Source organism: Argentina silus, assembly GCF_951799395.1.
Source record: "Argentina silus genome assembly, chromosome: 5".
NCBI lineage: Eukaryota > Metazoa > Chordata > Actinopteri > Argentiniformes > Argentinidae > Argentina > Argentina silus.
The window spans coordinates 6,812,955-6,828,434 of NC_139659.1; the positions used below are offsets into that span (position 1 = coordinate 6,812,955).

General features: G+C 45.8%; 1 protein-coding gene across 2 annotated transcripts; it reads left to right on the forward strand.

Moving 5' to 3' along the window:
- Positions 1-596: 596 nt before the first annotated feature.
- On the forward strand, positions 597-12,467 carry mphosph9 (M-phase phosphoprotein 9). 2 transcript variants are annotated; one of them, XM_083670167.1, is made up of 23 exons: positions 597-707; positions 1,785-2,065; positions 2,167-2,314; positions 3,238-3,327; positions 3,500-4,002; positions 4,164-4,332; positions 4,501-4,573; positions 4,886-4,989; positions 5,101-5,217; positions 5,391-5,890; positions 6,113-6,350; positions 6,457-6,672; positions 7,454-7,501; positions 7,720-7,784; positions 8,133-8,234; positions 8,342-8,518; positions 8,642-8,811; positions 9,370-9,750; positions 9,850-9,967; positions 10,208-10,299; positions 10,423-10,640; positions 11,093-11,161; positions 11,411-12,467. In XM_083670167.1, the coding sequence occupies exons 2-23, from the start codon at positions 1,818-1,820 to the stop codon at positions 11,510-11,512; spliced, it is 3,948 nt and encodes a 1,315-aa protein (XP_083526293.1). In that variant the 5' UTR covers positions 597-707; positions 1,785-1,817; the 3' UTR covers positions 11,513-12,467. The 2 variants fall into 2 exon arrangements, with proteins under 2 accessions (XP_083526293.1, XP_083526294.1); XM_083670168.1 differs by having other exon boundaries at positions 8,642-8,787.
- The last annotated feature ends 3,013 nt before the right edge of the window (positions 12,468-15,480 follow it).

Sequence of the window (15,480 nt, forward strand, 5' to 3'; positions counted from 1 at the left end):
GATAAACATAATGTACTAGTCAATAACTGCTGTAGTTTACTGACAAGCATAGAGGGGAAAGAACATCGTGTATAGTAGACGCAGTAGCAGTATAGGAGAAACCAAGAGCATTTGATTTCAGTCATTTAATTACAGTACAAATCAGAGGCCACAAGCTCTACAGTGTTATGGCGGTGATGGGATCAGGGTAGCCCATTCTGTAATCCCTCCCAAATATGATCAATGTAACCGTCACTTCAATGTAACTGTCATTATTGTCTCCCCGCATGCACTGATCGCACAGTCTCATCTAAAAAAATAAAAATAGCTGTATTCACAGGGGCACGACGTTGTGTAACATAACAATATTGTGTGTACAGTATGCCCCTGAAACATGTCGACGGCTCCTCTGGCTGGGTTCATGGCTCTTCTAATTGCAACATTTAACCGGAGTTCACTGGCCAATCAGATCCATTGTTGTGTTTTTCAACCGTACAGCGTTTATGCATCACAGCCAATAAGAATGATTGTATGAGAGAACCGAGTTGTGCTATAAGGAAGACCAGCCAATCGGATCATCGGTTTCCGATCCCATTTGGCCAATTGGACATTGCGCAATGTAAGCCAAGCGAACGTTGTTCTGCACAAACTGCAGTACAGTACTAGGTGCAGTAGATTAGTCTTTCTTGAGGAGGAAATATGGGTGAAGTAACGTTACAAGTTAACTGGTAAGTCAAGTCTAGCTGTGTATAAAATAGATGTTCTCTACATCGCTAGTTACCCCTATCTATCAATTCATCTGTGATGTGCTTGGGAAACTGTAGACAGGCTACATCATCAATGCATCCGTAAAGCGTCTATGCTTGCAAGCCTCAGTTAGCTAGTTTTGCTAGCTTGATTACTCCGCCAGCTAGCCTGTAGGATCCAGACAGTGACAAACTGGCCAGCCAAGCTTCCCAATGTGGATTATCATGGCAAGCAGCAAGGTGAACTACGAGATGTAACAATAAATCTGGCTATTTAACGAGATACCTAGCTAACGTAGCTTGGCACACAATCAATCAAAGCTAGCCAGCAAGCTAGTATTAGCTACGTTGACTATACAGTTTACGGGCTGCAAGTTAGGACAGGAGGCTGGTTATGCATCACAAGCTCCCTTCTTTAAGAGCTATTTAAAATATAATGGACTTGATCACAGCTTCTCCTTGATAGCTGTATGTTGGAGGACGATGCCCTTGTAACAACAATAAGTCTTTTAGCAAGTCTTCCACACTGATTCTGAACTATCAAGTGTTATAGCTAGTGCTATATATTCTATATATACAAATGTCCCATGCATGTAGTGAACTGTCATTACCTCTGGGCCTAGGCACTTGTTAGTTCTGTGTAGCTACACCCCACAGACATGTCATTGTATTCCACATGAATGTGAGCTCAAGGGGTAGTTTGTTTCACCAGATGTTTTCATGCCTCAAAATAGGTCTGAATTTGAGCTTTGTCTATGTTCCACACCACTGGCCATTTACTGGGGACCTTCTAGAGAAAGGCTGTATCTGAAACAGTGACAACAAAGTCTACCTTTATTCTTTCCATGGATTTGTTTTCCTTGGTGGCCTTATGCCCCCAGAGCAACATTCAGGGCTGCAAACATCAATAACATTTAACTGAATCCAATAGAAGCTATTAAGCCAGTGCTTCTCATGCATCAGGCCACATATGCTGAGCCAAGGGTTGTGGGCCATTCCTGCAAGTAGCCTTATGTTAAGGGAAACACTAATTTGTTTCTTAACTGTCACTCCCCTTAGGTATCAGACTCTCCTGTGCGCCGGCCCTTAAGCATGTCCACAGATGACAGTATCTCTGAGGATGTATCCAGCTCGGGGGCCCTGAGCCACTGCCATGTTGATGCTAATGGGGATGGAGGCAAGGAGAGCGAGGCCTCCCTGGTGTCCTCAGAGGGGACTTCAGCCTCTGGGCTGGCTGGGCCTGAGGAGGGCCTCACCTGCTCCTCCAAAACAGCAGGAGGACCCGCAGAGAGCAGACCAACGGACATCACAAAAGCATGCAATATCCCCCAGAAGATCAGGTAGGAGTTGGGACAGTGGAGAACCCTTCTCCCCTACCCATGACCCTTGTAGATCACTCACTTGTTCAAATGTCCATTAAATGTGTCTCTGTATGCTGTAGGAGCCTGTGTCTGAGTACAGAGGAGGCATTCGGGCCAGGGAGGAGCCTCCCCTTCATCAACCCCAGCTCTCTGGAGACCCTCAGAGCCCTAGTGCAGGAGATCCAGAGCAGTGGGGAGACAGACCCTGAGATCTGGAAGGACTGTGAGGTCAGAGAACCAGAAGCAATAGATACTCAGAATGGTTTGCGTGTGTGCGTGTGTGAGGCCATTGCACTGTGTTGGCCATCCAGCAACTTCATTTCTGGGCTGACGGTTTTGGTTTCCCTGTGGATCTCAGCTGACCACACACGCAAATGTGCAAACAGACCCTAGAGTGGACCACACACATTTTCAAACCAAACCAAACCACACACACACACACACACACACATGCATGCGCACACACACACACACCCCAGACTGCACACATCACCACTCTCCAGCTGATCCTTTCAGACATGGGAGATGATTTGTGGAAAACGGACAACTGTGATTCAGAGTGCCACCTCACACAGTTAGCATTCCCAAGCCTTGAATACAGGACAATCCTTTTTCAAATGGTTCAAACTTCATCCCATCGTTGAAGCAATTTTAGACGGTTTGATAGTTGAAATCTATCGAACATGACTTGCCTGTCTATCTGGACATCTAGAGCTTCAACGGATTATGGTTTATGTATTCTGCATCACCCCCCATCCCCTTTGAGAGCATAGTACAATCTCTTCCCTTCTCACATCATATCTAGAGCACAGCTGCTTCTCGGGGTGCACCTCCCCTACACACACACACACACACACACACACACACACACACACACACACACACACACACACACAGTCCCCAGCTGTGAGCCTCAGCCCTGACAGTGATCCACAGCTGTCTTATTTCTGCCCGCAATCTCATAACTGGTTTTACAGTTTATAGATTTGTAGTAACTAAGTGGGCTATATTCAAGTGTCATATCAAATATGTGCAACACAGTTAGTGTAAATGTCCCAATGTGTCAATTTATGTATGATTTTAAAAGTATTCTCACACATATACCTTTGAAGAACAGTGTTGAATATATTGTATTTCTATTTCCCAAATAGGGCCGATGGTTGCATCTGTTTCAGCTGGTGGAGAAGCAATACCAGGAGCAAATCCTCGCTCAACAAGAGCAATACCAGTGCCAAATACAGGTCAGCTTACTTTAAGCAACTTTTTCATGATTTTTCATGCATGATTGTCTTAAATCTCAAGATTCTCCTGAGAGTATATTGGTCCTGAATGCCAAATAGAGCTCCCAGATGAGGACTTGAATATTGAATATTATGATGCATGTTGAGACTTGTTGTTGTTGTCCTCCCTCAGCTGATACAGGATGAGATTAAAGCTCTGGTTCAGCTCCAGAACCGCCAGGGCGCACAGCCACACCCCGAATACACATCAACCCCTGCTATTACCACCAAGGGGTACCCCTTGCACCACAATGACCCGCCAACTCCCACGGACCTGCCGAATGGGAACGGACGCTTGTCTGCTCCTCCACCTCTCATCTCTATGTCACCTTCACCCCAACCCCCTGGGCACAGAACTACTCGGACAGGAGAGAGCACTGAAGAGCGGGCAGCTACAGTACTGAGCAGTGGCTATGGAACCCTGTCTCCCTGGGATACTGGCATGGAGCAGACAAGGACTCCGGGGGGAACAGAGGAGCCTGGACAGGGGGGAGAGGAGACCCACTTGTCCCCTCCCCTCCAGGACCATACAGAGACAACCCTGATTGGGCATCAGCAGAGCTTACCCAATGAGATGCCACCTAGAGCTGAAGCAGCCAATCCTAGCCTTCAGGCCAAGCAACAGAGAACCTCCACGTAGGTGTCTGTTCTATGGAGAATGCTTTTCTTTTGTAGTAGTCAGAAGAACAGCAGTGTACAAATCACAAACAAACATTTTCCAACTAAGGCTCCCACCCATAGCTTTAAACACCAATTAAATACCATGTCTTTGACACCTGCCCTTTGTGTGGTTCCAGCCAGCCATTGACCTCCTGGGCTCAGAGGCAGAAACGCAGACCCAAGAAGAGCAAGGCAGGGCAGACCTCACCTCAGGCCTCAGAGCTCCAGGAACAGCAGCAGCAGCAGCCCTCCCCCAGGAACAGCCTCAGAGACGGCTCCCTGGAGCACACAGACCTCCAGGACCAGGTGAGCCTAGCCTTAAACCTAGCCAACTTGAGCAATGGGAAAGCTATTTTATACATGTGTATCTAATTATTATGCTGGTTCTGTCCCCCTCTCCCCATTGTGTTAATCTTGTTGTGCAATCGCATCACTGCTTTTGAGTCTCATTCTCTCTTCTCTATTGGGTTTCAGCATCGATCGTCTGTGCCCTCTTCTAACTCATTCCCCCTCAGGAGGAGTGATAGCCTTGTGTCTGAGGCCTCAGGTAAAATCACACACACACACACACACACACACACTGCTCACATTAGCAGTCAGATGACAGTCCTTGCGTGTGGGTATCTGTGCACCCGGGAGAACCCCAAGGTCTTTAATAATTGGTTTTACTATACCCTTAACGTCCATACGTATTCCAATTTTAGCTTCACTCTCCAAATATAATGGAAGGCACTCTAGATATGGAGAGGTTTAATGTCACCTTTTGAAATCACAGTTCTTTAATAACGATTCTATAAGATTGGAGTAATAAGGCACGTTGTTTGCTTAGTTAGATTGGACTCCTCACTATGTCCCTCAGGTCTGACGTACTGGCGCCTGGATGAGAGTGAGCTCTATCGCCCCCTACCTGACAGCTTTGACAGTGGTGCCTACCTCCTGCTGCAGGAGACCTCCATGAGTCTGGTCAGTAAAGACTATGGTAGCACTGAAAAGATTCACTGTGCCTTTATAAATTGTAATTTTATTGTAGCAGAATATTTTTTTCAGAGAGTATCCTATCTATGTTTCCCCCAGACCCCACAAGAGGAGCCCAGAATTTCTCTGAGAGAGATCTACCAGAACAAACAGAGAACAGACTCCAAGCGCACAGACTGGGATGGCTCCCTCACATCCAGCCCTATGTCACCACAGGTACTGTACACACACACACACACACACACACACACACACACACACACACACACACACACACACACACACACAGACTGCTCACATTAGCAGTCAGATCACATCTGTGCGCCTGGGAGAAACCCAATGCTTTCTCACTTCCTTAGTTCAGTGTCACATTTGACCCTGTGTTCTAGGTGTTAACCCTGGATCCAACTGTTCATGTGCGTCAGTCAGACCGCACCTCCGGCTTCACCTCCCCTTCCTACTTCAGCAGCCCCTCCTTCCCCACTCAGCCCCTCCCTTACCCTTGCGTGGGAACCCCTGTCAGCCCAGACAGCATGGTAGAGGGCAGTGCCAACCCTGGAGACACAGACTGCACCTCCAATGCCTCCAGCCTCTCAGCCACCACACCTACCCCAGCCAAAGTACACTCTTCACAGGCTTCACCTTCCCTGGGGGTCCCCTCTACCTCCCAGGCCAGGACTCAGCCCTACTTTCTCTCCAATAGCCAACAACACAGAGCCAGTGCCCCTCTCGCCAGTGAGGAGGAGGGCAGTCACACACACACCAGCACCCTGAAACCGCAGTCACACACGCGGGAGATGCACACACCCTCGGGCGTCAGTCCTTTGCGTGCAGGCAGTCCTCGTATGGAGAGAGCAGCTTCGTTAGAAGATCCTGTGGTCCTCTCTCTGTGAGTGTGATGTGTTGTATCAGTACGTTCTTTATGGTGCCATGCCCATGTTACCTAGTGTAGCTTAAGCCTTAAGAATTAGAATTTACTAATTCCTGTCATGACTGTCTGATCCTTTCTTGCCCTCCACACGGCACCATCTCATCCCTTCATCTCCTGTTTTCCTCCCCTCCCCCTGTTCTCTCTCTCTCTCTCTCTCTCTCTCTTTCTCTCTCTCATTAGACTAAGGCAGAACCTGAGAGAGAAGCACGCCAAGCACGTGGCTGATCTAAAGGCCTACTACGAGTCTGAGATCAGAGCCCTGAGAGACAAACTGAACCTAAGAGACCTGCCTCAGGACCTGGAGAAGAGCAATCAGGCCCTCCGAGAGCGCTGTGATCACCTGGAGAGAGCTCTGACTGAGGCCAGCAGCCGCATCCAGGAGCTTGAAACCAAGAACTGCATACTGGAGAAAAAACTGGTAAGTCTTACCTTGACTGGTAGAAACATTCGGTCTCAATGCTTAAGAAGGTATACCTGTGTGGGGCATTTTCATTGATCATTGGAAATTTCAATCCACCCTGTAGGTGGACTGGCCAGAGCGATATGCTGTGGCGGGTGCCATGGTAACAGCCCTGCAGCAGCGATTGGAGGAGAGTAAACGCTCTGGCAAGGAGAAGGATGCCTCAGCCGCCCGTCTGAGGACCCGAGTACACCAGTTAGAGGAGGCTCTGCAGAACGCCTGCAGGGAATCAGACGAGAGAGAGGACAGGAGGGAGAGAGAGTACAAGATGCTGCAGGACGTGAGTCAGAAAGTACAGGTTATATAGAATTTAGCCTTTCAATAGGATTAGCACCTTCAACCTCTGAAACGTTGGTCCTTATTCATCAATATGTTTTTAAATAATGCACAAATGTGTTATTTAAAAACACTCATACGCAAAACCAACATGTGATTCATAAAATGTGCAGATAGACTAAATTGTGTTCTAACCTGAGTGCATATGATGATAAATGCCAAATCATCTTAAATTGCGTGCATGTGCAGGTAGTTGTGATTCAGCATAAGTAAACGCCCAGAATAGGATGAGGATGCCCATCCACAAATGTGGATACGAGTGGTCTGGAGCACTTGTAAATGTATTCTTATCTCAAAAACATATTTCAACTAAGAATGCTGAAAAGTTCAGGAATTTGTTCTTACGCATGACTTAAGAGGAAATCCATGCGTACACATGATTGATGACATGAGGCCCATTGATTCTCACCGGGGTCCTACTGCTCCCATTGTTTGTCTCTCAACAATTGGAATGCCCATTAAATGAACCCAAATTTTGAGTCGATAACTCTACTTTTGTGGTATCCATGTGGTAAATTTGCAATTTGAGTTCATTGTCTCGTCAAGTTCCCTTTCGTAGTTTTGTATTTGAGCTGCCCTTTCATTACCTTGGCTGATGTGTGCAGGGGACCTTGAAATCATCTATTGTGCTGAAGCTTGGGGATTTAAACAGCAGAGTTTGATTGAATAGCATGGTGATGTTGAGCCACCATGACTCAGGGGTTTGTGTGTTGTTTCCTCCTCAGCTTCTGGGGGAGTACGACTCACTGCGGAAAGACCACGAGGGGGTGAAGGTAACACTTCTATTCTATTATTTCTATTCTACTTCACAAATGAAGGGTCAGAGTAAGTATGTGGACCTCCTATTATCAGAGGGGGAATGCAGACAAAACATAAAACAAAGCTGAAATCATGAACTCAATATCATACTTTTTATTTGACCTTTTATTCCATGTCTTTAGTTTCTTCCATATCCTTCTCTAATAAAGCTGTCCCTTTATTCTGTCAACAGGACAACTTGAATTCAACAGAGAACAAGCTCTTTGATGCCAATGAACAGATATCTGAACTGAGGAGGTAACTGCAGATTTCTCCTGTGACAGGATGAGCATGATAAAACAGGACACAGTTACGTAATGAGCCATAATCTGACATTAGTGTCATAATGCTTATGACAGCACTAGGAATCCCTCATGACAGAAGGCCTCATATAAAGTGTTCCTGGTTAGAGTGAATCTCTCTGGCTTCCTCTTGTTGTCCTATCTCCTTCACCTGTACAGATCTATAGACTCAGGCTAGGTCAAAGCAATATGATTTATTCCTACGGGTAACTTGCTTTTCCCTGCCTCATGAGTGCCAGATAGAACATTAACCTATATCTATAGACCCAACAGCATCTAAATGTCTCTGTGTTTGCTCCCCCAGGGTGGTCTCTAAGCTGGAGAGTCAGGTGAAGCAACTGGAACATGAGAACCAGGCTAGGGCACGCTACGCCCCCCACAGCCACACACAGCCCTCTGGGGCCGGGTACGTACCCCTATAATAATAGACGTTTATCCGTGAATGTTGCTGTGGGTTGGCCCATCTGTACCCCACATTCTCCCTGACTTCAGCTGTTGTGTTAACTTCCCCAGTCTGTTGCACCACCCTGACCTGCTGCACTCGCCCAGCAAACACCCACGAGAACCAGAGAACACCTATAGGAGGTCTCCCTGTCCCCAAACCGACCAATTAAACAGCCACAGGAAGTCTCCCTGTCCTAAAACTGACCAATCTGCAGGATCCAGTGGCTCTATGGACAACAGTCGGAGGTAGTGTGGATGTTATAGCAGTGTATTGTTACCTGACAACGTTCTTCTTCTGCTGATGTGCTTGATGGATTGGACTATTGACTGTCAAACAAATTGACTGTCCTGTTCTGTTTTGTCCTGTAGGTGTCAGTCCCCCCCTGAACGAGAGCAGCCCCAGGAGCAGTGCGGTGGCCAGAGGGAGCCTGGGAGGAGGGAGGGGCCCCTCACCCCAGTGATGAAGGCCCTGATAGAGTTGGAGGAGACCAGGGCCACCGAGGGCCAGGCTCCCTGTAAGAACAGCTCCGCCTCAGACAGTAGGACTCACTCTCATTGGCTCCCATCCATGTCCTGCCTACAGTCACGAATAACAAGAGAATGGCTACCTCTGAGTATTTAATTTATCCATTCATGATGATTATTTTGGCTCAAGTTCAAGCCTGATTCCTAGCGCTTCAGTTTAGCAAGCTTGCTTTAAAAATCTGGGAGTTCCACTGATTGTAATTTTTCCCAGAGGCACTAACCTGGCTGACATGCTTATTTGATGACATCTAAGTGCATCAAATTAATTTCATTTGAAGCTGTATTTTGGCTCTGCTCCACCGGAGCTGCAGTTTAACTGGTTTCATTTTATTTCTCCCTGTACTCAGTCTTTTGGGAAATGTGTTTTTGTTTTCTGTTTCCCTCTTGTGAAAAATGAGACGTTTGCCAATGGACATAAAACCCATATAATGTTTGTCTCAACATGATTTGACCATGCCTTTTAGCGTGTGAGTGTTTACATATGCATTTGAATCTGTATGTGTGGATTTGTCTGTCTGGGAGTGTTCATGTGTTGGGCAGTGTCTGACAGTGGCTGTGTGTATCTCCTGCAGGGCGGGGCAGCCGGAGGCCTACTGTGGGTTTTATGGAGTGGGGCCACAGAGAGCCTGTTGAGGACAGGGGCAGGGCTGTGGAGGACAGAGGCGGGACTGCACCAGAGAGGGAAGGGATTGGACCTGAGAGGGGAGGGACTACACCCGAGAGGGGATGGACTGCTCCACAGAGGGGATGGACTGCTCTACAGAGGGGAGGGACTGCACCAGAGAGAGGAGGGACTGCACCAGAGAGAGGAGGGACTGCACCAGAGAGAGGAGGGACTGCACCAGAGAGGGGGGCAGCTCTGCTGAGGGCCCAGAGGAGTTTGTCTCCTGAAGGCCACAGGTCCTCATCTCTGCCTCCCCGCGCCCAGCGAACCTTCCCCCCAGTTACACCCAGTATGTGCTCCCTCGTCTCTCTCTTTGATTGATCATGTGTATGTTGTTGTTATATTAGTATTGTTAACTACTAATAAAGTGTTGTATGTTTTGTGCCAGCTAAGAGAGAGACCCTGATCATGCCTCTCTCTGCGAGGTCCAGTCCCAAACGCTGCCCTACAGAGAACTACTCCACCGCGTTTGACAACACGATAACACAACAACACCCGCACAACAGGTAACCATGACAACTATACCTAGCACCTGCACAACAGCTACACTTATCACAGAGTTTGTTTTAAGTATAATATCATTAACTTCACTTTTTACGCTACTGTGCAGTTACTAATGTTATGAACTTCAGGACTGAAGCTACTGAGTGCTCTGATAATTAGTTTTCTCTGTTAAATACAGTGTCTCCTCCCTGCAAACTGTATCCCAGTTCTCTAGACTAGAGGCTAACAGTTGGCTGTTGCAGGTTTGATGTGCCATTAGACCAGAGATGCCACTCGTTCAACAGCACCAGCCCCAGGAAGAGACTGCACTTTACAGCACTGGACAGACAGGAAGGTAATGTCTCTCACTTTAATTTGAGTCCAAAAATGTATTGAATTTGATACTATCAAGTTTTTAGGTTACTAAAAGCCAGCCACCAATAATTAAATAAACTAAGATGATTGCCCTTTCCCCCAGGCTCCCAGCAGTCATGCATTGGTTTTGCAGACTTCTCTGGCAGTGTGGACCCTGCTGAGAGTGGCCCCAGGCTGGGCTGGGAGGAGCACGGGGTCGGGGGGTGTAGGCCGGACCTTCAGGACCCTGGGGAGGACTCAGGCCTGTCTCTCCAGACCAGGCTCCACTCCTTGGTTGACGCAGAGAGGCTGTTTGATGAGCTCACACAGGAGAAACAACAGGTGAGAGGCAGAGCCAATTACAGTTACCATCTACGCTAACAGTTTTAGGTGTCTCAGCAAAATATGGGGAAAATACCATTCAATGCAAAACAAAAAAACAGAATTGCCAATGTAGCAATTACCATGTTGCTTTAAATGAACACCATACATCTCTGATTGATAGCCCAGACAGTCACTAATCCCCACCCCTCCTGTGACATAATCTGGTGTTATTGTTTTTCAATGACTCCTTTGTTAATAAGTTCTATTTATAGAGGCAGCTCACCCCCCCCCCCCCCCATCCTGTTCTTGCTGAAGGGTGCTAACTCCTCACCCCCCACCCACCAAATCACCCCACTACCAGCATAGCATGGCCTGCCTCACTAATCTGATGAGTACTTCAAAATGGCTTCAGCTGTGTGTTAGTTTATTCATTTATATATTTATTTATGTAATTTGTGTATGTTTGGCAGATTGAGGCATCTCTGAGCCGCATGCCGGGAGCTGGGGGCAGAGTAAGCCTGCAAGCCAGGTTAGATGAGGTAAGGTCGCTTGGACACAACCACCCCTCAAACCTTCATGTTCACATATGTTTCCTAACTGCAATATATATCATCTTAGTGTGGTTATGTTTGCTGGGCATGTTATTGTGAGATGCTTCATTTGAGAAAATAGAATGATATCAATGAAAATAATTAAACATATGGCAGAAATTTAATATCCACTTCAAAACACAAGTTTGTTTTTGAATATGTATTGCTATTTCAACTAAATGTGTGTTTTCTCCATAGGTGGCCTTAGAGAAACGGTTGGAGAGAGTGAATCGCGACCTGGGTTCCATCCGCATGACTCTGAAGAGATTTCACGTTCTACGCTCCTCTGCCAATATATAGCAATGTTCTCTTGTTTTATTAGATGACATTGTAGATAACACTGTTTTTGTGGCTTAGTTTGATACAGAGTACCGATTGTCCCAGTCTTTATCTTAACTCTGTATCATTGCCCAAGTGTAAATGAAGCCCACTGAATTTTTTCTACATGTATAACTCGGGGATATTTTTGTATATGTTTGGAAAATCACAATTTTTGGAGTATATTTTAGTAATACGCAGATTTGTAAAGTCGTTTACTTTTTTAGTCACCAAAAGATAAATCTTATATGCTTTACTTGTCATATTCAGGTAAATTATGTAGGTTTTTTAATCAGCTTTATGGATCAATATCAATATGAATGGCAAAAGGATCCTATCCTGCAGAGACATTCATCCACCTGGAATGTATCACTGCCATTTCTGTGTTGGACATTTTTACGCATAATTTTTCATTGTACACCGCATACAATTGTATTTATTACATTTTTTGTATGTTCATCAACATGTTGATTCCTGGTGCATTTAGAAAACATGTTATTTATGCCAGTTGTATGACCAAGTGATGATGTTTCTTTGGCCAGTTACATTACTTCATGTAATTGTATTTTATCCCATTTGTAATCGCTTGCCTTTTGCCATTTTATTATATGTTTTTCTCTCCTTCAAACATTCCATAGCTTTGTGTTAATTCCATGTTGGTATTCCACCAGCATTTAACCCCATTCATCTCTGTATGGACCTCATGCAAAACTAAACCAGCACACATAATATTACACATTTAAACAAACACTTCTCCACAGACATTGCTACTGTTGGGGCAACGTCTTATTGAAATGCATGGAATTTATAGTTGCACTATTTATTTTTCTTTTGCTATGCAGTTTACTAGCAGTTTGCAATTACCTACCTGACACGAACTTCACTGAAATTGAAAATGTACTGTTGTTCTCTCACAATAAACAATGTTTTATGACAACGATAAGAGTATTTATTTGTGGTTTGTGGAGTTTGGATATCATCTGTTATTTCTTTCCACCTCATACCCCATGTGATGTTCAATTCATCTGCGATTACATAATCTGACCGTTGGGAGGCGCTTTCTGTCGATCTGGCGGGTAGTAGGGGAGGCTAGAGGGTTGAGCTGTGATGATGATGATGACGATGGGCCTGGCTTTCATAGATACAACAAACCTAGTAACCTTCTACGTCATTTTATAGGCAAGGGCATCTATTTAAATACTTGCATCCCTAACCCAGCTCTAGCCTCCCACTATGATAATAATCATAGATGAGTACAGGCACGATTAACGGGCGTCCACTGTCGCACGCGCTCTCGAAAGAGAAACGGCATCCATCCAAATAGCTGAAATGACAACGATGTCCACTCTTCAGAATATTGCGCTGGTGCTGAATTGAAAGCAACATAGTCATAGTCAAGGGAACTTGTCCATTTTGGACATTGAGCCACTGTGTTCCAGGTCTTGTGATGGCAGTCGTGATCAGTGAACTCAATGCAACGACGGCAGTCCCTGGCCCTACGATGGAGGACATGGATGCAGAATTATAGATTATAGAGATAGCATGATCGTATTTTTTGTCGATAGTTTGCTTTAAAAAAACATTTAAAATTTAAAAAAAAAAAACATTCGCGTCGGGAATCTCATGGAAATCCAGCTCTGCATTGGGGATATTTCTGTCACATAATTTCCATCACGCAGGTGAGTGTGTCGCGTGGAAGAGCGCCGAGACTGTGATGGACATCACATTCAATGTTGCCAGGAGACCAATTTACATTGTAACTAGTGTCTGGACTGGTGAACCCATGTAGATAGACAGAGTGTGGATCAGAGCCATACATATACAATTTATTGTATGCACTACAACATCTTCTGTATCTGGACCTATGATGATCTGGAATGTATGCGTTACAATGTAAAGGCATCGTGTAAAAACAAGTATTGAAATGGAAATGAAGGTCCGCCAGTCCATTACTGACTATCCTAGATCGAATCTATCTATCTGTCATCTGAACAGTCTGTCTAAGTTGATATTCATGCTTAGAGGCTTGCCATTAATTTGATTGTGTTACCTATGCACACATGAGACCTAAGCTACTTGTAATGTAACCGTATATATCAGGACATGAAAAGGGGCGTCCAGTAAAAAGCACATTTTTCCGAAGAGGGTGCATTTTGGGGTGTGACTGCAGTCATTGTATACAATGAAGAACTGGCAAGTATACAGCAGGACAGGCTCAGAGTCAGGGTTATCACCATGACCACCATTAAATCTGTTCTCAGTAGACTGAGTTGTGGTTCCTATCTCCTCCTTATGCTCTTAATTTCCCTGGTTTAAGGAAGGAACCTTCGACTGTGTGCAGACTTGTGTTTCACCCCAGTGTTGTAGTAGTGTAGTGTAGGTGTGTGTGTGTGTGTGTGTGTGTGTGTGTGTGTGTGTGTGTGTGTGTGTGTGTGTGTGTGTGTGTGTGTGGGGGGGTGTGTGTGTGTGTGTGTGTGTGTATATAGCCTAATTGCACTAATAGCCTATTTCTTTCCAAATTGCTGTCATTGCGGGGTTGCTTTGTCTCAGTGACTCATTTTCTGGCCCTTTGAGAGTCTGAGGTAATTACTACTTTTCAGCAGGGAGCAGTGGTCCCACTGGAAATACTGTGTTAGCCCTGTAGGAAGAGTGTGTGTGTGTCATTTTAGCCCTGCCGGAATCAGGCTCTCAGAGAGACTGAGACGGCCTGTGGTGGAACCTTGGCCCCTAGAGGACCCAGGTCTTATGGTCCCCTAAGCACACAGCTGGTATTAGACATAATTACAGGTAGTCTAAGCCCTGTCTGAATACATGAATACTTCCCTCCTTCCTTCACTGCATGAAGTATTCACTTCTGGAAGATCTAAAGTCGAAGCTATGTTATGGAATCCTTGCTAACGTCTATCCAAGTTGTCAGATCAGTGAGGAGGGAAGAAGGAAGCATGCTTTAATGTATTTGAATAGGGCCCTAGACTAGTCATGCTTGCTTGACCTGTTTACTGTGATGAGTGATTCACTTCCTGTAGCTGTAATTAGAGAGACAGTGGTTTCACTTTAACATCCCCATAGAGTGTGTTATCAGTGGAGATGTGTGTTGGCCCCCTAATATGGGGAACATCTGGTGTGAGTTGGAGCTGGTGTATCTGTACTACAGACGTTGACACCTACCACCACATCGTTTCATTTCCTATGTAAAGGTCACACATTCAATTTGACGACAGTGTACCACTGTAGCCCTATGTGTGAACATGAGTTAGACGTTCAATCCACAGCTTTTTAACCCACACTCCCTAGACCAGGGCCTGTCGAGTGTGTGCTCCTGATTTCATGGAATACTTCCTACCCTATGATAACAATGTGGTAATAATATGCTACATCCGATGCCACTTAGTATTTCTCAGTATATGAGGCCCATGCAGGGCTCCAGGGCCACACCCACCACTCTGCGATGGCTAGCAACATGGCTTGACCACCTGAGCCACCATTGAGGAAATTGCTCTATTTCCACCCCTTCTAGGAGCCGTCGACAGTATATGATTGGCATGTGTATGGAGGGGGTAGAATGAAGATGGAGCTCTCCTGTATCTAATTATCGTTCCAAAATGATTAGGTTTGTATTTAATGAATGGTGTTAGGAAGCAGCCAGCACAGATAGAATGAGTCATAGTATTGATTGCCTTCCCCTCCCTCCCTCACTCGCTCCTTCTCACTGGCTCTCTTGGCCTCTTGCTTTCTCCTCCGCTATCTCCCCTCTCCCTCCTCCCATCTCTCTTTCTCCATCCCTCCCTCCCTCTTTCCTTTTCCTTTGACTCCCCCCTCTCGCTCTTCACTTTTCTCCCCCTCCCTCTCCTCTCTCTATCCGTCCTTTTCTGCTTCTCCATCAGAGAGAGAGAGAGAGAGAGAGAGAGAGAGAGAGAGCCCATAGCCAGACACACAGCTGCATACCAATA